Genomic DNA, 24393 nt, shown 5'->3' on the forward strand with positions numbered 1-24393 from the left:
GCTTCTGCTTACTTGCATTTCTTTCCCCACAGTTGTTTGTTGCTGGTTTGATTGTGCTGCTGTTAGATGAGCTGCTACAGAAAGGTTACGGCCTGGGGTCTGGTATATCCCTCTTTATTGCCACCAACATCTGTGAAACCATTGTCTGGAAGGCCTTTAGCCCCACTACTATTAACACTGGCAGAGGTACATCGCACAGTGACTGCGGCTGCACGAGTGTTGCTGGATGGGTGCTGGAAAGTAGCAGAGCAGTGTGAGCCTGTAGACGTCTGGGCTCGCTGTTCTGGAGGACAGTTGATGCTTATCATTCAAAAGTTAATAAGCATAGGTTTGTGGGTATGAAATATTACTTCAAAAAATATTTAAATTTCAGCCTCTGCTTATTTAAAATTTCAGTGGTTGCAAACATTTCAAAATTTTTATTTGCCTAAGCCATTGCAGAACTCATCAGTTTGACTGATTTCAGCATTCTGTGGGGATCAAAAGGTAGTAGATTAGGATTTTTCAAGTGAAAAGACTGATATTCTTTGTATCATCAGGGAGCACTAATACTTTTGCTGCTATTCCACTTGGCTTGGTAAATGCACCTAAATTTGGAAAGATACTCTGATTTCCCATTACTCCTATCCACTTCTCTCAGATGCCATCCTAGATTCGTAATGGTTAACATGTAAACTGATTCCAGCCTTAAGAAAATAGCAACAATGGTTTATTAATGTTCCTGATAAAATAAACTTACAAGCAAGTTTGATAAAGTAACATGTATCTTTTGATTCTGACCTCTTTACTCTGCTTTGCTGCTGCTGCCCTTCCTCCCCCCCCTCCCGCCCAGTACTCTCTTCCCTTCCTGAAAGTAAAGGAGAAGCAAAGCATTATGAATGAAGTATTTTGGTTTATTTTACTTTGGCTGTTTTCACCAAGAATAGTCTCTTGAGAAAACATCAGATTTATACTAAAAAACATACATTTTACCTTAATGATGTAAATATTTTTAGAAGCTCCATATAAGGCTATATCATAAACACATGAATTATTTTGATTCATATTTTCTGCTGTGTGCTGAAGTTTCAAGGTTGTTTTGACCCTTGGGACAAATTTGAATGATGTGTCTACAGTTCATTTCTCTCTTGATTTATCAGGTACTGAGTTTGAGGGTGCAGTCATAGCTCTCTTTCATTTACTGGCCACCAGGACCGATAAAGTCCGAGCTTTAAGGGAGGCTTTCTACCGTCAGAACTTACCCAATCTCATGAACCTCATCGCTACCGTTTTTGTGTTCGCTGTTGTTATATATTTCCAGGTAGGTATACTTTCTTTCCTGAAGTGGGATGTGGATTTTTATTTTGCTCTTAAAGAGAAGGATGCTATTTGAAATGTTTAGTATCTAATAAGTCAGTGTTTCAAAATCAAGTCAAGCAATTGATTCTTTAGACTGAGGTATAAAGTAAAAAATAGAATGAAAATGACATAAAAAGGGATTTCTGTCTGTATGTCTCTGTGTGGAAGGATTAAGTTTTATTAGCATCTTTACATACTCCCTACTGTTACTGTTTTACCTCTGTGTATTGTGTATGTGATATGTACAGTTCCTCTTTTAATTTTTACTTTTTAGGGATTTCGTGTTGACTTGCCCATCAAGTCGGCCCGGTATCGAGGACAGTACAGCAGCTACCCCATCAAGCTTTTCTACACCTCGAACATCCCCATTATTCTTCAGTCGGCCTTGGTGTCAAACCTCTATGTCATTTCTCAGATGCTGTCTGTTCGATTCAGTGGCAACTTTTTAGTAAATATACTAGGACAGTGGGCAGTGAGTTATTTTGTTATTTATTCTTTGTTTAAATTCTAATTTGCATTTCATGTTTCTAAACTAGAAGAAATGAGCCATAATTGAAGCAGTTGCTATAACGTTTTCAGAGTCACTTGCCTAGAAAGCATTTTCACATCTCATTTGAGTGGCCTTTTAGGCTAAAATCACAGTCTCGCTCATGATTCTCTGTTTCGTAATGTTATTCCACTATTGTCTAGAATAATGGTTTTTAAAACAAAGCCACTCGTTTCCTCTCTTTCAAAAAAATTTTTTAATCCCCATCCAAGGACATTTTTTCATTACTGTTTAGAGAGAGGGGAAGAGGGAGAGGGAGGGAGACACACACACACACACACACACACACACACAGTGTGAGAGAGAAACATTGACCTGTTGCCATCTCGTACATGCCCTGACTGGGAATTGAACTGCAACCTGGGCTTGTGCCCTAACTGGGAATCAAACCCATGACTCTTTGGTCTAAAGGACAATGCTCCAACTAACTGGGACACACCAGCCAGGGCCAAGAAGCTATTTGTTGATAATGTATGGGATACAGAAATTATCCTTTCCTGTTTCCCAGTTTTTTATGGCCTGAATGGCAATAAACTAGTTTCTGATTAATGGGCTGGAGGCAGGCATGTAATTACTAAACTGAAGAGGGAACAGAGTTGTTAGACATAGAATAGTCAGTAAACAGAAACAGTAAATTTTGACTTCCTTTTACAGGTTCTTTTTATCATCACTACTTCTAAAGCAGTCCAGCCACATTGCTGTTGGAGTGTTGTAGGATTTTGTAGGACTGAATTTTGATTGGTTTAAATTCTGTCACCTAAGGAGTATTTTTCCCTTCATCTAAAATGTATATTCCACTAAAGAATATTTTATAGTCATACTGAAATACGGTGCTTATTCTGTGTATTTATCTTACCTATACTACCTTTTGCATTATAAGTTAATAGTGACTGACATATTTCTGCTTTTACTGAAGACAGTTTTTAAAGAAATTTAAAGTTTAACAGGATAAGACAGTGGATCTTGAATGTTAGTTGGAGGAAATAGGATTCCCTTTTATCTATAATACTCCTTTTCCATTCATTTAACAGAAATTGGATTACCTGTGATGAGGGGAACAGAGCTTTTTCTTTCCTTGTGAGCTAATAGTCCAGCAGTAATTATTACTATAACAATTTCAAAGTAATAAATTCATTGAGTGGTTGTATGGAGTGTGTTGTGACCTTGACTGAGATTTTTTTAAATGAGAAAATTATTGTGAAATTGAATTTGTCACAAATGGTGCTTTTGATTTGGTAACAGTAATCCTAGGAGCATAGTAAAAGAATCATTTGGAAAATAAAAATTCAGGAATCAGCTATTTTAATCATTGCAACCATTTCCCGTACCTTGTGTCCCAAAACTTGTATTTAATGTGAGCAAACACATGCTATTGCCATTTCTGTTACTATAAAAATTCTTAAAATATTTGTGTAGGTAAAAATCCCATTTTATATATTTATTAAAACACATACAAACAAGATAAAGTTTAGGCAGTAAGTTGTTAGATTTCTGTCACTGTTTTGTTTGCATTCTTAATAGAATGCTTTGAAATGAAAGACTCATGTAAGGGTCTTAACATGTTGCATACTTACATAGTTCAGAAAATTTCAGAGTCTAAATGTAATCAGAGATTGACTATAAATGTAATGTTTCTGTTTTCAGGAAAGGAAGGTTCTTATAGCTACATTATAATTTTTTTAAAATTGCTCTTCTGTTAATTATATATCCACATCTTTAAGAGTTGCTCACTGTATAATTTTGAAGGAGTGAAGATGTTAGATACAAAAGCAAATCCTTAAGTTATATAGAGCCATTAGCTGTAGGTGCTTTAAACTTAAAAGATTGTCGTAATTTTTGAGGAGTTTGAGAAGTCATAAAAATGGTTGACAAGTTAGGTTGGTCATTTGTTCTTTTTGTCCTTGTTCTGTAGGATGTCAGTGGGGGAGGACCTGCTCGCTCTTACCCAGTGGGAGGCCTTTGCTATTTTCTTTCTCCTCCTGAGTCCATGGGTGCCATATTTGAGGATCCTGTCCATGTGGTTGTTTATGTCATCTTCATGCTGGGGTCATGTGCATTCTTCTCTAAGACGTGGATAGAGGTGTCTGGTTCCTCAGCCAAAGATGTAAGTATTCGGTTCATTTCAAAATAAAAATAACTTACAAATTTTAGGTGACAAAGTGGTAGTTGATACTCTTCATTGCTTTTGTAATTTAAACTTGAATTCGTGCATTCTTAATGCGGTAATGTCACCCTCAGGGGGGTTAAAAATTGGTTCCTGATAGGTGAAACATTTATAGATTTTATAATGGTTTGTGACCCTCCCAAGCTCAACCCTACCTGATAGAATCTTATTCCTTAGTATTAATTTTTCTTGAGGGAGGGAGGTAATAATAATAATAATAATAACAGAAACACTGGTTTAATGAACGGGTAACATGGTTGTGGAGTAATAGGAATGATGTGACAGTGCCTACTTGAGGGTTATTGTGTCTTAGTAGTGTGCGGAGAGCACTTCACACAGAACCTGGAAGATAGTTAACAGTGAGACATCAGAGTTTGATTTTAAAAGTTGTTTTTCTCTTGACAGGTGGCTAAACAGCTTAAAGAACAGCAGATGGTAATGAGGGGCCACAGAGATACCTCGATGGTTCATGAGCTTAATAGGTAAGGTCATTCGAGTTCACTCTTGATGGGGGTTGAGGGGGATACATGTACTCAGTTTTTCATTTCTTTCAGTCTTTCATTTCTTGCCAAATGTTATTCTTTGTTAAATTCATATTTGAAGCATTTCTACTGCACACAAAAGGACCAAAATTTAACACATCAAACTGACACCTAAATTATTTAAATTGGAATTGTGTTCCCCTTCACAGCCCAGCTATAGGAGGTTCTTTTCATTGTTGTCCGGCTGTACATAAAATTACATGGAAGCTTTTAAAAACTACAAGTATCTCACCACCAGGAATTGTGATTTATTTGGTTTGGAGTGGGTCTTAGGCATCAGTTTTTTGTTAACAGCTTTATTGGTATAATTCACATATTATGTAATTCACTCAACTGAACCACATAATTTAGTGTTTCTTTTCTAGTATACTCTGTGTGTAAGCATTACATTCTAATTTTAAAAACATTTCATCACTCAGAAAGAAACCTTGTAACCATAATTTCCCATTCCTACCCCTCTACCATCCTCAGAGCCCCAGGCAGCAACTTTTTACCTTCTGTCTCTATAGATTTGCCTACTCTGGACATTTCATACATATGGAATCACATAATATGTGGTCTTCTGTGAAGAGCTTTTTTTACTTAGCATAGTGTTTTCCGAGTTCATCCATTATCTGTGAACAATATTCCATTGTAAGGATAATACCATTTCGTTTATTTATTCCCCAGTTGATAGAAATTTGGGTTGTTGCTACTTTTTGGCCACCATGAATGTTGTTATGAACATACTTGTAGAAGGATTATGTGGACATATTTTCATTTCTTTAGGAGTGGAATTGTCAGGTCATATAGTAACAGTGTTTAACATGGTGAGGAACTGCCAAATTACCATCCAGAGTGGCTGTACACGTGTGAAGGTTTCAATAGCCACACATCCTTTCCAGCACTAGTTTTTGCATTTTGATTAGTATGTAGCCATCTAGTGGGTATGAAGTGATATCTCATTGTGGTTTTGATTTGCTTTTCCTTGATGAGTAATGATGTTGAGTGTCTTTGTCAGCCATTTGTGTGTTTTCTTTGGAGGAATGTCTCCTCAAAACTTTTGCTCGATTTTAATTGGGTTGTCTTTGTTACTGAATTGTAAGATTGTTTAAAAAATATTTTGATGTCTCTTGTCAGGTATTTTATTTGCAAATATTTTGTCTCCTTCTCTGGGTTGTCTTTTCCCTTTCTTGATGATGCCCAAGTTTTTAATTTTGATGATGTTCAGTACATTTGTTTTGTCTGTGGATGCTTTGTGCTGCTTTGGATGTTGTTATTGAAGAAACCACTGCCTAACCCGAGGTCACAAGGATTTATTTTTCTCTTAGGAGTCTCAACTCTTACGTTTCAGCCTGATCCGCCGTGAGCTAATTTTTGTGTTTGGTGTAAGATAGAGGTCTAGATACCTTCTTTTGCATGTGGATATCCAGTTGTTCCATAATTATTTGTTGAAAAGGCATTAGTATTTTCACTTAAATTGTATTTATTGAGCACATAGATTTCAGAGAGTAGTGTAATTAATCTGCATGTAGCCAAGTATATCCATCTTTAGATAGTAGTTATTATTCTGTCATTCTTGTTTCATTTACCATCTCCCTTTTTTCTTTCTAGAGTATTTTAAATATAATCTCATTATATTTAATGGGTGATTCTAACATGCAGCCAAAGTTGAGTTATTGTTGGAAGAGTATTACCACATCTTGTCATGTAACTATGGTATTTAGAAATCATTTTGAAATGTACTGTTTATCTAGAAGAGGGAGCTAAAAGTTACCCATTTTAAGATGATACTAAACATTTTACTACTTAAATCTTGTTGAGGATTCTATCTCCTACCATCAAAATCATGTATTGCCTTTCTTGGCTATTTACTGGTTTTTCATAATTAGGGAGTAAGTCATTCCCTTGGTCAGTTTTCATCAACGTGTAACTGCTATGGACATCCCATGAGTACTGCAGACTATTCCCTGTTGGATTAATTACACTTCACCATATTACTGCCTCTGTTGCCCCTTTTCACTTCCCTCTGCTGCCTGACTTGGTTTTGTCTTCTAGGTATATCCCCACGGCAGCTGCATTCGGCGGTTTGTGCATTGGCGCCCTGTCAGTGTTGGCCGACTTCCTCGGGGCCATTGGCTCTGGCACTGGAATTCTGCTTGCAGTCACTATTATCTATCAGTATTTTGAAATATTTGTTAAGGAACAGGCTGAAGTTGGTGGGATGGGTGCTTTGTTTTTCTAAATGTTCCAATACTTTTTTGTGGGAAGGGAAAACATTTTGACACACTGTTTTTGTCAAATAATGCTGGCTCCCCTCTTCTCCCTCATTTTTTTTTTCAAGTGCTAACTGTCCCATTTCTGAAGTGGGCACCAAGCTAAGCCTGTGTGCAGCATTAGTACCAGCTGCCTTAAAACTAAAGTTTACATTATTCGTTAGAAAATATATACATGTAGTGTTGCCTGTGATGCTGGAAACCAATCTACCCGCCTTACCGTGTTCAGTGATGGTGAGGTGACATGGATCAGTTTTGCACACAACATTCAAAACACTCAGTATTCCCCCCACTTGTTTAAAAATAAATGTAGTTCAGATTGCCACTTTCCAGTATTTTGGGCTTATTCAATGAGTTCTGGAACATTTATATCTAATCTACATTTTAGATATAATTACTTTTTGTACATTTAAAACTCAGTATCCCTGTTCCAAGCCTCCCCTTCTATTTGTCCCTTCTCAAAGCAGCCACTTAGCCCAGATGGGCAAAATCAAGCTTCTTAAAGCTTCTGTCACTAGAAAAACTGCTTATAATTACTGTCTGTTTTCCATTCGTCTTTGTTCCCCATGACAGCACAGTTGGTGCTGTTTTTACTGTATTGGCTATGCCTTTGAATTTCAAGTCACTTGAGAATGCTCTTTAAAGATACCAAGCCCAGTTCTTTTTTTTTTTTAATCCCCAAAGCAAAGATCTAATTCTCAAGCAATGTTTGTAGTTCAGTGGGGGTGAACTATGAGTAATTCATGCTAGGAATCTGTGTACGTTGTTGTACTTTATAGCAGCAACATGAGTGTAAACAGTAGACTTACAAACTTTTATTTAATACAACTGTTGCAGTTGTGTTGGAAAAATAAAACCATCTGATATTAAATGCTTTGTGTAGGTTCACTGTATTCATGCAAAATCCATCCTGAGATGCCTATTGCAAGAGGTTAAATGTAGGTAGTTCAGTGCTTAACCCTAGACTGTTGAGGCATGGTAAACCATTTCAGGTTACTCAGCTAGTTATGTCACTGATGTTTGGAGACAGGAAAGCAGTGGTCTCAAGTGGTATCCCGGCCCCCATCTGAAATGCAGCTCTTTATCAGCAATTCACTTTTAAAGTATGTGCTTTATTGTCCAAAAGGAGATCAAACTTTTTGAAAGACTTCAGAAGTATGTTTTCCATCATTGTTTACCTTCTTAGTAAGTGCAGGAAGTAGTATATCTTTCTTAGCTTAGGATCACAAAGTGGAATAACTACAGGGGCAAGGCAGAGAAAGTAGAAACAGGTAGGACGACAAGGATGGTTAACTGGTGAACATCTCCAAAGGGCTGCAGACTGTTACTGTAGAACTAGGGACTTAGTGTTATTATAGCTGATTTTTTTTTCAAGTGAGGTTAAAAAATACAGCTTTTATAGGAAACTATCAACTTTTAAATCCTGACAAATCAACAGTGCCAGCTGATGAAAATGTCCAGACTCCAAGCTCTCAAACTGACTTAATTTCCAAAGCATAACCTTTGATGTTTATAGATAACATAAATACCATCGAGGTTATGTGTAAGGATTTAGCTGTCACTTCAACGTTGCACTCTTAGGAGGAGTAAAAGCAGAAGGGACAGGTAGGTGTTAACGAATGTCTCTCTCAACAGTTAAGAGAATGTTTCTCAGTTCCCATAGGGAGTGACTTAGGAACAGCTGGTCTGTTTGGAGAGACAGGTTTACTCTAGAGTCTGTGTATTTTATACATGCCTTATTTCTTGATTTTGAAAGAGGGACATAAGTAAGGGAAATTAGAGGACTCGTCCTTGAGAGCTCAGGGAAAAGGATTAAGATCTCTGGAGAATTATGATGCCCATGTTTAAAAGTGAAGATTTTTAAAAAGGGGTTACAGGCAGAAGGGAAGGCTACTGTAAGCAAATAGTAGCCTTGGGGCTTAATTTTCACAATGTATATTGGGAGAGTAGACTTGATTTATACAGTCCTCGGGTTCCAGAATTCTTTCTATCCTTAAGGAGTGCAATATACAGATCTTATATTTATGCTTAAAAATATCTCTGGAAAAGTCAGTGAACCGGTAGACAAATGAAATGTGTTGCAGCATTTTTGGCATCAGTACCCTTATTTTATCTAGTTGAGGGGCCTGGCTAACTCCCGCCTGGGTCAAGGGCTTGAATCATGACACGGCTGTCCAACAAGAGTCATCCTGAGGCTTCTGTGGGGGGCTAAGCTGAAAAGGCAATGACCCTGGAGTTTGGAGGCCACAAAAGTCAACCCAAGATTCCAGCTCAGCCAAGAGGTAAGGTGGCCCAGTAACCCTGGTAGACATTTTGGACGACAGGCTTTAGGCATGGCATGAGCCAGAAACAATCAGTTTCTCCTTTAAAGTAGTTTGTACTGGGCTTCTCGTGCTTGTCAGCCTTGCTGGCTACACTCAGGATTGAACACCAAGACAATAATGTCCCAAACCATGTAAATCGTATTGCCATGGATTTGGTTTTTTAAGAACTTTTCTAGTTAAGGCTAGGAAGTGACATTCTAAAGTATGTCCACATGTGTTAGAGGGAAGGATCCTGTATTTTCATTATGGAATCAACCATTTTTCATTATGTAAGAGCTGGTTTACCTTCAGTATTAGTTAGGTAGATATAATGACAATAGCTAAATGAAAGCATTCGCTTATCATGAATGTTATTCTCATCCTCTGCTATGCAGATTAATTCCATATAGCAGATAATTAGGAGGGTCCAAGAAAGCTGTAATATATATATATATAATGTTTTAAAACTGTTTAAACACTAATGAAGTAAACAGTTATTTGATATTCGCCCACAGAATTCTATGTTGGGGGTCTGGAGGTGGGAATAGTTGATCTAATTTAGAATTCAGGTCTTTTCTATAATAGGACCCTTATCTACTGGACTAGAATAGATAGTGGCTGAAGTTTAAAAAAATGGGTTAAATAGGCATATCTGCATTTATGTTCTTTTCCAATAGTATTACCTGGATTCGGCATTTAAATGAAGGCTACAGCCTACCTATAATTACAATTCCATACCACCACATGCATTCTTTGTTTTTATTTTATGAAAAAGGTACTTTCAAATCTCTTAGATGAATACAAAGTCTTAGTGAAGAAGGCCTTGTGGCCTCATTTAGAAGAACATGGCTACCCTTAAAATTTCAGGAAGGGCACTTCAAATGGCTTTGTGTTTGCATGTTTCAGCGCCAGAGCATAGGAATAGACCCTAGCATCCACTGTCAGATGTTCTTCAGCTACCAGGGCTGCAGGAGGCAAAGGATACAAGTTAGACAATGAAGTTAATAAAATATAATACCCCTTATCATTCAGTCAATATTTACTGAGTAGCTACTATGGGCCAGTCCCTATGCTAGATGCTGGTGATGCAATGAACAAGACATTTTCTGCCTTCATAGATCTTGCTGTAGTGGAAGAATAAAGCATATAACAAAGCAGGGTTATAGTTATGGCCTGAGACAAGAACAAAAAATGAAGAATAAAGACAGAAGAGCACATATATTAGAGATGATGATTTTATGTGTTAAAATAGCAAAGCTTTACAGATCCACTGGTTCATTTATAGCTCACTGTCAGACTTGGCTGCTATGAAGCTATATAGTGATGACCACTAAGTAGCTTATTGAGGATATCCCCGCTGCTAGGGGACACATATTTTGTACAAGCAAATTAACTGTGCATGATAGGATCAGAATTCTATCAAGAATGAGATCTCAGAATCTTATTACAAAGGGCTTTTAATGAAAACTTGTTTCACTCAGAGGTTACTGGACTTCAAATCTGTCACTTGTTTTCCTAGCTACTTGTTTAGAACAAGCTGAGACATTTTAATCCTCAAAGGCAGGGTATCTCCTACTCTGCCTGCAGGTGCATTCCTTGTAACAAACTGAACTCAAAAATCCTTCCTACTTCTCAGATGTGATTTGTTGAATAAACTACTTGATGATTATATTTTGATTCTAGTAAAGCTAGGAAAACTGGCTCTTTTACTCATCCCTTCTGCATAACCCTTTCTACCTTCCTCCCCTTTCTTGCTCTCTATTTCCCCTCTTCTAAGGCCAGAAGGGAAGTTAGGGAGAAGGGGGGAATTTTAAAAATAATTTCTAATATAAATAAATAATAAAGAAATAGAGCATGTAAATTTAAGCTTTGTGTGTCAACATTATCTAGTTTACTTTTACTCATGCCTCCTCAAACACAGGGGCTATCTATCTCTTGTTCCTGTTCTGTTCTATGAGAAAAACTTAGACTATGAGACCTGTTCAAGGTCATAGCCAGTACATGGCTGGCTGAGCCTCAAATCCAGTCAGATCTGTCTGACTCAAAGTTAAATCTTACCTATAATTGATGGCCACAACTTTCTCTGAATAAATACCTAATAAATTATTGAGCTCTAGCTGGATGGCTCAGTTGGTTGGAGTGTTATCCTATACATCAAAACGTTGCCGGTTTGATCCCCGATCTGGGTGCATATAGGAGGCAACTGATAGATGTTTCTTTCTCACACAGGTGTTTCCTCCCTCCCTTCCTATCTCACCAAACTCAATAAAAATATCCTTGGGTGAAAAGTAAAAAATTTTAAGAAATTACTGAGTCTTTTCAGTATGAGTATTTCTAACTTGACCCTGACTATGGAGGTGGTTTTTACCTTAGGTCTAGTTTTTAAAACAGCAAAGTAGGAAAAAGTAGGAATGGGAACGTTCTGGGAATCTGAAAGCACAGCAGTTCTTAAAGATCCAGTTTACTTTTCGAACTAACAACACAGACGTTAGAAACAAAACTATAAGCCACTGGTACTGAAAGGAACAAGAAAGACTGCTCTCAAAGCCTCAGGTCAAACACTGCTTCAAAAATGTTTAAAGTAAAAATTGAGTGAGTGAGTAGGCATATAGCCAGCTTCATGAAAGGCCTCTGTCATGTCTTCAGTACATCCTAATGTGGTTATGTCAAAGGGCATCTGTCCACATATCTTTTTTTAAAAAATAAAAAAACCCCCCCCCCCCCCCCAAAAAAAATCCCTAAGAGATGGGCTGGCCAAGAATTACATAATATAACTACATAATCAGTAATTTACTAAGGGTCACACTGCTGGATAGTATGGTTCATCACATCAGCACACTGCACTCAGAAGGAATATTGTTCAGTTCTCCTTTAACTTACACACCGCAGAAGGAACTATCTAACATACTAGCATATTTGAAATCAGTGAAGTGTTATCCATTTATACCTCTGCATTTCCATGGGTTAGAGATTTAAGGTATATAAACTAGCTTGGGCTAATCAGCAGGAATATAATCCTGCTAATAGGAGAAAAAAGGCCCCCACTAAAAGCTTTCACTGACATGGTATGTGTTGCTCACATTTTCAAACTATGCCACCCAGAAAGGGAAATTATTATTGGTCAACTGTAGTTTTAATACATTTCTAGGTATTTGACTTTAAGGAGGAAGAATTTAAAGAAACAATTATATTTAGTTCCCCTTTGCCTGGGGGTGGGGGAAGGAAAACAAGAGAAAGTTAGGCAATAATCTCAAGAATGCTTACCTTCAAGTCTCTTCATCAGGTCATTCTTTGGTAAGGAAATTACTTCCACAAATTCTAAACAAACAAACTGCAAGTGAAAACAAAGCTAAAGAAGGGGAGGGCCTACCAACAACACAAAATGCCTGTAGCCATTAAGCCATATACTTGGTCAGCCACTGGGAGTTGAATAACATACCTCCATCTCCTGAAAATAAGCAGAAGGAGAACATGTTAGCAAGGCCTAGAATGTTAAAACATTCGAAGACTTTTGTGTGAGACACATCAAAAAGGCTACTTACATAAGGTGCTCAAAAGAACCAACCCATGTACTTTCTGTTAGGCCCGGGAACCAGAGGAGCAGGATTGAGAGGACACTGAAAAGTGCCTCAGGGATGGGGCGGGGATGGGGTGGGGGGGGGCCTGGTGGTTGTGGGCAGAAGTCTTTTCCTGCCCAGTGACTGCTGTGGCTGCCATGGTGCCAGTGGTTCCCTGCAGCAGCCCTGGGAGGGGGCGGGGGGAGGAGGAAGGAAACCACAAGTGTGCCTCTGTTGCCATGGCAGGCTGCTGTCCCTGCTCTCCCTGCTCGCCAAACCTGAAAGTAGTGGTCCCTGCACAAAGTGGAAGGTGGGGTTGGGGGTGGGTGCCCATCAACTTCAGAGGGAGGGAAGGGAACGTTTTCTGATCACGTAAGGTGCTAGAAACCTCACTCATCCCACTTCCACCTTTTCTTTCTGTCCTTGGCCAGAATCTTCCCTTTTTCTTAACTTCTCAGTCTACACAATCTGCATGAGTGCTAACTCAGATCTTACTGGTCTTTTTTTAAAAAAAGGCTGTAAGAATTTAACAGAAACCTGGGTTACAAAATGTACTATTTTAACCATTTTTAAAGTTATAATTCAGCAGCATTAAGTAGATTGACATTATTGTGCAATCATCAGCATCAGCCATTTGCAGAATTTTTCATCATCCCAAGTGGAACCTTGAAACCCATTAAGCACTAACTCCCCCACCCCTGCTGACTGCTGTTCTACTTGCTGTCTCTGAATGCACTGCCTTTAGGTAGCATACTGGCAGAGTCACACAATATTTGCCCTTCTTTCACTTAGCACAGTGTTTTCAAGGTTTATCCAAGTTATAGCATGCATCAGCACATATTTTTCTTTTATGGCTGAACGTGATTCCATTGTATGAATAGACCATATTTTGTTATCCATTCATCTTTTAATGGACACTTGGGTTGTTTCTATCTTTTGGGTACTGTAACAGTGTATAACAATGGTGTACAAGGTATTTGAGCCCCTGCTTTCAATTCTGAGGAGTATAATTGGGTATGTACCTAGGACTGTAATTGCCAGGTATACGGTATTCTATGTTTAACTCAGGAACTACCATACTCTTTCCACAATATCTTATATGTATATTTGCTAGTTTAAAAACTGAGTATGTAATGCCCTGGCTGGTGTGGATTAGTTGGTCAGGCATAGTCCCACAAATGAAAAGGTCGTGGTGATCCCTGGTCAGGGCACGTGCCTGAGTTGCAGGTTCAGTCCCCAGTTGGGGCACATGTAGAAGGCAACCAATCAATGTTTCTCCCTGCCTCTTTCTCCCTCCCCTGCCTTAAAAAAAAAAAAAAAAGCAAGCATTTAAAATTAGCTGTAAGGGGATGCCTAAACATTTAGGAACAACCGGAGGATGAGAAATGGAAGACCATAATTCTCACACACAATTTCTTGTGTGTGCATCAACAACTCTTTTAAGGGGTTGGGTGAGGACATGGAACTGAACTGCTAAGAAATACAGAGCAAAGAATTTCCTAAAAGCTTTTCTAAATGTGGACCTCAATAAAGAGGATAAGCTGCATCTTGTAACAATTTCTTATACCATTCTTATAAATATGAAGACAGCAATCAGTGATTTTGAAGACTTTCATTGTTTACTACTTAGTCCTATAACTAATATTACTAAGAATAAACTCCATACAAAAAAAATAAGGAAATAAGCCCTGGCTGGTGTAGCTCAGTGGATTGAGCTTGGGCTGCGAACCAAAGTGTCGCAGGTTTGATTCCCAGTCAGGGCACATACCTGGGTTGCAGGCCATGACCCCCAGCAACCATACATTGATGTTTCTCTCTACCTCCCTCCCTTCCCTCTCTAAAATAAATAAATAAATAAATAAATAAATAAATCTTAAAAAAAAAAAGGGAAATGTGTAATTTAACATTTTATATAATGAAACCATAAAAATCAAATTAGTGGTAAAAGAAAAATGCTAAGATACACAAGATTATGGAAAGAGCCAAGAGTACAAATGAAGCATCTACCAAAGACCATTACTCTGTTGACCAATCAAAAATCAAACCAGGAATGAGAAGTTAAAAGATGTCTACTGCAATTCATCTAACTTAAACAAAGCCAGCGCTCACTTACCTGGCTTTGGCTTAGGTCTCACATTTTCAGCCTCATCTCCATTAATAGTTACTGTCACGATGTGTGTGCTGCAGTTTGACAAACCTGGATCCATAGAGACAGCTGTGGAGAGAAGCCACCAGTTATCTTTACAGATACCAGTCAGAGGTCATGTTTCATGACTTAAATGTCTTTGGAAGAAGATGGGGCTCGTAATTCCTTTAACATAGAATTCAGACAGGAAAACTAGTGTTCTCCAGTCACTTAGTATATGCTGTAGGACTACAGAGCATATGAGTAGTACTCATTTTTCTGTGAGTTCCTGAGTGAAGTCTGGTAAGCCCAAGGGGGTTTCACCACATTAAGAAACATCTTCTAGAGAGGACTATGGCACATGGGTGAGGTGAGTGGGTAGTGAAGCTTAGAATGTGGGCACCTCTGGAAGGCAACACAATTTCCTAATTTCTTTTCCAGCTTCAGGTCCTTCCTGCTCAAACTTGTTCTCATTTCTAGGAGAGGGGAAGTTCACATGTAGATGGTGCCCATATATAACTAGGATGTCTCTTCAGTGAGTTAAAGTAAAAGCCATCCGAATTCTGACCATAAAGAATATCTAAAGCATCCTTCAACACACAGAAGCATCTACTTGCTAATTTTCAAAAGTTTGTCCCCAAATGCACACCTGGAAAGCAATACAAACCTGGAGAACATTCAGCAACATCACCTTTATAGCCAGTTTCTTCCTCCAGCTCTCGCAGAGCAGCTGCTTCTGGGCTTTCATTATCATCTATGAGACCTGGAAGTCCGAATCATTTGTGAGGTGGGAGAGGAAAATCCACTTTTCTTTGAACCTTTGCTTCTAACATAGCTGGTGCTGAGCTATGTGAGAAGAATCAGAGGATTGTGAAAAGTGGTCTTACAGATAAAACTGAGGTTTGGAGGTTTTATCTTACAGATAAAACTGGTTTTTTTTTACAGAAAAAAAAAAAAAGGGCAAAAGCAGGAACCCCTAGGCAGATTACGTTGGTTCTGACAGCTCTCATCTGTTCTCTCAGAACTAGATTGCTGTCACATGCCAGCACTAATGCACAGCATAGGCAGTGTCCATCTGTGAGGACAAGTGATGGGGTGGTGGCCAAGGCTTTGGGCCCGGCTATGTGACTACAGCACAGGAAGTCTGTTATTTTTCCCCCCTCTTATGTAAGATGGAGACTGTGTCATCTATCTTGCCTTCCTCCCACACAGAACAGTATTGAGATGCTATAGTGAAGTGCTGAGATGAAGATCACCTCTGAGGGAGAAGAACAGAAAGTAGAGAACTGCGGGCTGGTGGACTTTAGGTAACTACCATGGGCATTGTGAGGAGTAATAGAGGCCAAGTGGGAGGGGAACAGTAGCAACTTTTGAGTCCTTTTCCTAAAAAGAACAAATTGCAAAAAAAAAGGTGAAATATAGGCTATTCAGTTGCTTTTAAAGTTATTGATTTCGTCAGTGAAATGGAAGTAAATGAGAAAAAATAAAGTTGTTAATTGTACATTCTAGTACAGGATGGTGTTTAAAAAATATAAAACTTAAACCACTAATGATAATTGAGATCTAATCTCTTCTGATGGGAACAACCCAACTAAGTCCTATAATAACATACTGCATAAGTTACAGATAGCTTAACTTACTGTGCAACTGAGAAAATATGTTACTCAAAGAGGCTAGAAAGAATGTGGGAAAGAAGGCAGGTGGCTTGGAAAGGTGAGCCATGACACCACACTTTCCACCGCCTGCATGGGTGACAGGTCACAAGAGTGTGGCTGGAGGCACATCACTGTAGAAATGGTTTTGTGAACTTAAAAGCCCATGGACAGACACAATAAACTCCGCAGTACTTAGGCTCTGCCCTGACTCAGTTCATGTCCCAAGCAGTAGTTTCTGGTGTTTAGTGCCCCACCTGCAGGGAATTCTAGGCAGTAGCATCCCATGGGTGGTCGGAACTGTTTCACCAGAACAATACATTCATAATGAAGAGTTCTTTGCAGCACTGGGATAATCGTTACACCTGTCACAGGAAATAAAACAAAGAAGTCTCTAATGAAAGGTTAGTCATGCCAGCAGTCTCTTTACAGCAATCTAACTAAAACCCCATGTTTTAAGAAATGCTGCCTTTGAAGTCTACCTTATAGTTGCCATTAGCAACAGGAAGTTAAAAGCTATAGTACTGGCAGTTAACTTGGAAATTACTCTCACTTAAAAATGTAATTAAAGAAAAAGTAATCACACTAATGTGTTGTTTATAAATCAGGTGAGTTCCGAATTACTTGGCCTTAAAAACAACCCCCCACTGGATTCTAGAAAACACACTTCCCAGGAGGAGAACCCCCCCACCCCCGCCCCAAACACACTCACAGTGCTGAGGGAAAACAGCACTGTGCAGCCACTCTGTTTGCTTCCAGTAAAAAAACAGAGCAGAATGGAAAAATAAAAGGGAAAAACAGGAAAGATGTATTCCCCAACTTCCCCTAGACCAGAGGTGAGTTTCAGGATTTTTTCTGGGACCTCTGCAGTCAAAGCATTCACGCCTGGAAATGAAAGTGAACTGAATGAATACTTGTTTCCTAACCGCACTTCCGCATCAATGCGTAGACCGCATGGTTGAGAGCATGAAGTACTGCAAGTAAGTTTTCCACACTAAAGGCTCTCTCCTAGATCCTTTGAACAGAACACAGGATTTCTGTAAGTTGTAACATACCTAAACAGTATGACTTCAAATTCTATTGATTTGTACCTGGCTATAAATATTAGCACACCTTCCTCTCAAACACACTGGAGCTTAGGTAACAGGAGCCAGAAGTTACTTATAAAGAAAGCTTAATTTAGTTATACAGCATTGCAAAAACAAATACTAGATTTAAAAAATGAAATATCATAGTTTGAGATAACTCTGCCCTGAGATCTTGGTTATAGTAAAAACAAAACAAAAACCTTCCTGACCCTAGCTTACTACAATAAATGTGGCAACTTCTCTTAGGAATAGTTTTAATAAGTTTGCACTCATTACCATCAGCCGACTGTCCTTTTCTCGTCGTACGTTTCACAGTTTCCCAAGTTCTATTCAGGCAGAGAAGAAAAAGCAAAGTCATTAGTGCTAAAGAGGAGGATGTTCTAGGTTTTGTGTGTACAGTCAGAACTTTACAAATGCAAAGCATGCAAATATACTAATGGTAAGGGTCAACAAGACCACAGCAATAGGCCCTGGCCGGGAGCTCTGTTGGTTAGAGCATCATCCCAATGTGTAACAACACGGTTGTGGGTTCAATCCCTGGTCAGGACAAATACAAGCAACCAATGAATGCACAAATAAGTGGAACAACAAATTGATGTTTCTTTCTCTCTCCAAAATCAACAATAATAATAAGACCACAGCAATAAAGAGCTGTGTTTAAACAAAAAGTTGATCTGTCTTAACAGCTTCTGAAAATTACTAAAGAAAACCTGACACCCAACATTTAGTCCTCTGGGTGCTGTCACTTGACCTGTTTTCAGATCAATTACCTGAAACACTTCAGTTTGGATCGTAAATTTACAGGGGAGCAGCACAGCTGGTGACTACAGCTTCTGCAGCTGTTAAGCAGTTTATGCACAATAAGCTCCTACTGAGAAAGGAGACTCTGCCTAATGAAAACTAGTGAGTCAGTCATTTACACAATTTAGATATTAAAATCTGTGACTCAACTACACGATTTAAGAAAGTAGGACCTTTCTTAAATTAACAGAATAATTCTTAAATTTAGGAGTGCCCTACTTTGCCCCTGTGACATCTTATCTAAGGGGAAAACAAGGTGACAGCAGGTTCCTGCTCCTGTTTATGGCTTTACCCTGAGTAGCTATTGGTTTTGGGGGAACACTGTACTGAAAATCCAGTTATTGGGGTAATCATGCTGTTTGCAGGGGGTAGGGCAGGTAAGAGGAAGTGCCCCTTCACTCTCATTCCTTAAATAGGAAAAAAAAAAAAAACAGTGTAAGAGATGGGAGTGAAGAAGGAAGTAATTTTGGATCTAAGAGAAGATATCTGAGTGGTGGGAGAATGGCAGCAACATGTCTCCCTCCAGTTGCAGTGAGTATAAGATGCACTACTTGGAAGAACGCTTACACTTTTTATCTGGTTGTCCTTAAGGTTTGGATAATGCCACACTTCTAATTAAAAAATTCAGATATTTAATCCAGTTAAAAAATAAACTTTCTGTAAACTGCAGAAAGTAATCTTCTGTAATCTTCAGTACTGAACCTGAATTCTACAGGGCAAATCTGTCAAAGTGAACCCTATGAAAATCAAACAGATTACTATGAAAACTCACAGCTGCCCAACATTCCTGTTAGTAGCAAGAAGCCAACCAACAAGCAATTCTGATAAGTCAATAATACGTATTGCAAGAGACAAAACACCTTTTGGTATGGCTCTCTCTGCTGCCTCTTAAGGTTAGTCCTAAAGACTGAAGAAGACAGTGCTGGGAAAAGCACTGAAGGTCCCATCCCAAATACACTAGGAATAAGGGAAACAAAAAGAATAGCATCATTATAGTGGTTAAGATATGAGGTAAATAAGCAGTAATGAGCCATCAGTTATGAGCAATAAAATATAAATGCATTTATAGGAAACACTAGAATAAGAATGCCCCATGAGAGCTCTAGTCATCTTAAAGAGACCCTGAGAGGTGCACTTTGGATTGGTGAGAAAAATCTTAGTCTCCCCAGACTTACTAGCTAACCCCACAGACACGACCTCCTCAAGACTGTTTTCTCATTTGTAAAACTAGGGCACTAAGAGTATGTTCTTTCACAAGCCTCTTGTAGCTAAAGACTGATTCTAGTTAAAGTTACTCCATTATTTAGTTTTTGTTATAGGAAAGCTGTTTTGCTTTCTTCCCTCTAATCAACCAAACACATGAAGTTGGAAGGGCCAGAAGTTCTGTCCTGAATGTCAATAAAGGGGCATAGTGCCAGCATACTTTTACACTTCTAAAACTAATTCCATAGCCTCTTCCATGAATAAGACAGTGAAACAAAGGATTCTATGGCTGCTATTTTATCCTTATGTACATGCTTTTGTATCAGGTAATAGAAACATTTTATAAATTTATAAATCATAGCCTACTATAAAGTACAGAGTTTCATTCTCCCAAGCTAGACATTCTGTATGAAATGTCAGTGCTTCATGGAAGACCTCTTTGGAGGCTGCAAGGAAGCCTGGAGGTGAACATGCTATAAGTAGGCCACGTGAGTATGGCAGTTTGGTAGACTTTAGAGCCCTCTCCAAAAGGTGAGACCTAATGAGTACTTTGAAAATAATCCCAGAATAATTCCGATGCACATCCCAATTACAATGCTGGAAGGAAGGGAGGAAGAGTGAGGTGAAGAGATGAGCAAACCAACACATGCTCCTTAGGCTAGTGTTAAGGGTTTTATTTTGTTATAAACTTTATAAGGGAAGAGAACTCAATGATATCACTGTAAGTTGGGTTTTAAGCTCTGTCCATAGCTTCAAAAATATAAGCATGTTTAAACATATTTGCTCCCTACAGCTTGGGCCTTGCCATATTTCCGAATCCCTTACTTAGTTCATATTTAGTTCTATACATCAAACTGACTTTAAATAATAGGTAATATATCATTCCACTGTGTTGTTGGATTGTAGTGTGCTTGGCTTTCTTTTGGGTTTTAATTTAACAGTGCTATGGATATCTTAATGTTTCCCACAGCTCTCCCACACTGGACCTTATCAATATTTTTGCTAGTTTAATAGATAAAATCAAAAGTTGTTTAAATTACTGGTAAGTCTACCCCTTTCACACTGATGATAGATGCATTTCCTCACAAAGAAACTCTGTATTCTTATGTGATCACTTAAATGGTGTTTTAATATTAATGAATTTATATATTCTAGATACTAAATTTAGTTACATTCATATTTTCTCAGTTTTATTCCTTTTTATACTTCACTAAGTAGATGCTTAATATAATACATTTTTGATACTTATAAAAAATTATTAAACAAAATCTGAAAAAGAAAAAAGGTTAATCACACAGCTGCCATTAGTATTTTTTTACTTTTCCTTCTAGCTTTTCCTGCCACATTATCTGGCAGAATTTAAAATGCATATATGTAATTTCCTCTTTTGTTATCAATTTAGTAACTTTTCTCATATTACTAGGTTGTCTTCGTAATCTACTTTGTAGATGGCTGCACAGATTTTATCAAATGACTACACTGTAACAATTATTTTTAGAATGTTTAGGTGGCTTTCAATTTATTTTTGCCTTTTAAAATTTTTATGAACATTTTTCAGGCATACATCTGATTTCAAATAGTTCTCTTAAGGACAGTCTCAGACCCCATGGTGACCTGTCTCCAAACAGCTCCCTAATCGCCCCCCGAACCATACCTTCATAGCAATCGATACACATTGTGACATGCTTTAAAAACCTTTTTTTTCCAACTTACATTTCCACAAGCAAGGTGTAAGCATGTAACTTTTACCTCAGATGTTTCCTCTTTAATTCTAATACAGAGATTAGAATTGCTTTAATTAGAAGGAACTTATATTGTTAATTACTTTGCTGCTTTATCAATTTAAATTAGGCATGTCAAAAAAGTTTTAGGTTCAAACTAATCTACTTGGGGAGAATGGTGTTGAAAGAGCTTCCTGACTAGTTACTGTAACAAATTCACAACATAATTTTATTCAGAGAATGCAAGTGATGAAAAGCAGCTAAATTAGATTAAGATATTTTACAATGAGGAAAATATCAAAGTTTATGCCAAACACTAAATACAGAATGTGAGAACCCCCAATACCAAGTATTTTACAAAATAAAAAAACATTTACCTTGTTTTACCAGTAGGATCCATGTAAGTTGTATTTTCAAACTTGACCCATTTTCCTTCTGCGATTAACTAAAAGGAGATCAGACAAAACATAAATTGGGAAACTTTCAAACTGAGTTGTTTTTACTTAGGTTTTTCCCCCCCACAGTTTCTCTATATGGTCCTCCCAATTATGTTTCCCTTCCAATAACTCATGTGCACAAGTTTTCAGCTGAAAAGTATTATAAGATTTTTTCCTGCCCTGGCTGGTATTGCTCAGTGGATTGAGCACTGGCCTGAGAACTAAAAGGTTGCCAGTTTGATTCCCAGTCAGGGCACATACCTGGGTTGTGGGTCAGGTCCCCAAGTTGGGACACATCACATTGATGTTTCTCTTTCTCCCTCCCATCTCCTCTCTGAAAGTAAATATATAAAATCGTAAAAAAAATTTTTTTAAGTTGTTTTCTGGAAGGGTGGTTCTGCTTCTCTTTGGAGTTTTGGAGCTAGCACTGAGAGGTGCAAAGAAATGACAGTGGAAAACTCTTGGGGGTGGGGTGGGGAGGGAAGACTGGAAGGGAGCACAGAGGACTGATGGGTGCTCTGGGATGCTTCTCATATTCTGGCCTCTGATCTGGGTGTTAGTCACATAGGTGTGTATATTTAGTCTATAAACTCATTAGTGGCATTTTACTTTCAATGACTAGGCAACAAAGTTGACTATGGGGAAACCATGTCCAATGACTGGATTTCCAATAATGACACATGGGTTTCCCACTCAGTCTGAGTGAAATCTTCAGCATCGTTCTGCCTAGACATGGAGGAGTTTAGGTTCCCAGGACTAACCCATGACACTATACTGCACTAATAGGAAAGCGTCCTGTATACATAAAGCAGTAGATGCTTCCCACTATCCCGCCTTTCACTTCTCACACTGGACGCAACCTATTAATTACCGGCAGACCTAGTCACAGATAACATGGAAACAGTTTATTTACTTTTTAACAGGAAAATCTTCTGATTTTTATTTTTGCATGTTATTCTCAAGTACAAAATTACAGTAATGCCATACGTGCCTATATGATTTTCTTTTTATGTATTTTACTTTTTTTACAAGGTGTACAGAGGGAGGGACATACAATATTTAATAGGGAATTTCTACAAAACAATAACACATCCTGGTAAAAATCTGTACCTCTCTAAAACATTTAACTGAAGTATCTTTTTTAGCTTTGCTAATCAAATTTGTTTTAAGAATTAAAACTAGGATATAACTAATTGTCAGCATATAACAATGACTAGAATTTCATTTTCTTTTTATATAAATACACTGTATCGTATTCACTTGGCCAAACCCTTCAATACCTTTTAAAGATTTTAATATTGTGCTTTAGAAAGAACTGTTTGATGCCAAACTATATAAGAGAAACATGAAGTGTGTAAAATTCTGTGTTCTTTATCTTTATTTTTTAAAATATAGATAACCAATTATTTATATTTTCTGTATTAGTTTTACAGGATTTTTTTTGTGGGGGGGGGATAAGTTTTTATTCTCCAGTTATTTCAATTTCCCTAAAATCTTGACATATTTGAACCTCTCCTATTTAAGGATGAAACAACTTAGTACACAACAAAAATCTCAAAAAAGGACACCAACTAGACCACAAGCACTGATGAAAAGGCTTAATCTATTTCCCAGCTTTTTTCCCATTAGGATGTAAAAGCAGTTTTGCAAGACTCTCCACTCCACATCAAAGTTACTTGGGTCCTTAATACAGTACCCAGCCCAGTGAAATATAACTTGACTACTGGTATGTATTGGTATGCATAATAATGACTAAGACTCAAAGAAAAATATACATTCTAGGGGTTTTGTGGAGGCCACTGTGAGACAAAGAATTTGAAATAAATAATTATAAAATACAAAAATAAAAATCCAGGATTTTTTTTCTCTGCAAATTCCTGGCTTAATAAGGACATGTTTATTGTGAGGGAAAAAAAGTTCCTAGACATAAGGCTGTTCACATAAATAACCCACAGTACTGAATTTAGAAAACAAATCTTAAGACTATGACACTAATTATTTTCCTAAAGGATGCATCTGTCGTGCCAACTCTTATTCACAAAAAGTGTTACATATGTGGGGTTAACACACATACCTCTTAACTCAAAGCTGCTCCTAGGTACTACTCAACTAATGAGACTGCCTTTGCAGTTAAGCAGCAGTTAAGAACACATATGAATGAAAAGAACTGTACTTCCTGCAAACAAGAGATTATTTTGGAGACAGCTGATAAAAACTGTGTATCCTTTTTATTGTTAAGTTGTAAACAGGTAACACAATTAAAAAGCAAAAATCACAGGGTAAGACTTTACTAGGAGCATCAAAGGAAGTAAAGTGGGATGAGGCGCAGGGCAATATGAATTAATGAACACGGGAGGAACAAGGATGGGGAGGACAGTGAGTGAGCATGTGCTGAACATACTACGGGAGAGGATCTGGTGAAAATTTTTACCTTAGACAAGTGCCTAGGTAAAGAAATAATGGGACAAGATTTCTAAACCCCGCTATGTGCATAAGAGTGATCCTCTCCTTCCTCAGCCTCCTTTTCATCGTCCTTCATCACCTCCAGCAGGTCATCCCCCATGTTCATTATCATCATCATCCAGTAGGTCCCCCTCCTCAGCAGAGTTATCTGCACCTCCTCCCTCAGACTGCCTCATCATATTAGTTTTATCCTTCTT

The 24393-nt window shown here is 38.0% G+C and overlaps 2 protein-coding genes across 10 annotated transcripts in view; one reads left to right on the forward strand and one right to left on the reverse strand.

Annotated features, from left to right (window-relative positions):
* SEC61A2 (SEC61 translocon subunit alpha 2) overlaps positions 1-24393 on the forward strand; it is a 42720-nt gene that overhangs the window by 17350 nt on the left and 977 nt on the right. For 2 of the 6 annotated variants that reach the window (XR_004902778.1, XR_004902779.1), the window contains exons 7-12: positions 33-186; positions 1140-1300; positions 1613-1810; positions 3798-3989; positions 4455-4531; positions 16044-16138. Coding sequence is in view for 4 of the 6 variants with exons in the window: in XM_028505340.1 (XP_028361141.1) it covers positions 33-186; positions 1140-1300; positions 1613-1810; positions 3798-3989; positions 4455-4531; positions 6629-6815 (969 nt within the window). In the remaining 2 variants the exon portion in view is untranslated. Of the gene's footprint in view, positions 1-32; positions 187-1139; positions 1301-1612; positions 1811-3797; positions 3990-4454; positions 4532-6628; positions 7718-16043; positions 16140-24393 lie in introns of those variants that run through there. The other 4 variants (XM_028505342.2, XM_036024277.1, XM_028505340.1 and 1 more) reach the window with 3 other exon arrangements.
* The window catches only part of NUDT5 (nudix hydrolase 5), a 37076-nt gene continuing 22577 nt past the window's right edge, over positions 9895-24393 (reverse strand). For 3 of the 4 annotated variants that reach the window (XM_036024312.1, XM_036024300.1, XM_028505343.2), the window contains exons 3-10: positions 21674-21741; positions 17848-17897; positions 16741-16848; positions 15499-15594; positions 14820-14921; positions 12589-12597; positions 12414-12467; positions 9895-10114 (exon numbers count right to left, since the gene is read on the reverse strand). In XM_036024312.1, coding sequence (XP_035880205.1) covers positions 10005-10114; positions 12414-12467; positions 12589-12597; positions 14820-14921; positions 15499-15594; positions 16741-16848; positions 17848-17897; positions 21674-21741 — 597 coding nt within the window. In that variant the 3' untranslated portion in view covers positions 9895-10004. Of the gene's footprint in view, positions 10115-12413; positions 12481-12588; positions 12598-14819; positions 14922-15498; positions 15595-16740; positions 16849-17847; positions 17898-21673; positions 21742-24393 lie in introns of all 4 variants that reach the window. The other variant, XM_036024314.1, reaches the window with a different exon arrangement.

Source organism: Phyllostomus discolor, chromosome 1 (genome assembly GCF_004126475.2).
Source record: "Phyllostomus discolor isolate MPI-MPIP mPhyDis1 chromosome 1, mPhyDis1.pri.v3, whole genome shotgun sequence".
NCBI classification, from domain to species: domain Eukaryota; kingdom Metazoa; phylum Chordata; class Mammalia; order Chiroptera; family Phyllostomidae; genus Phyllostomus; species Phyllostomus discolor.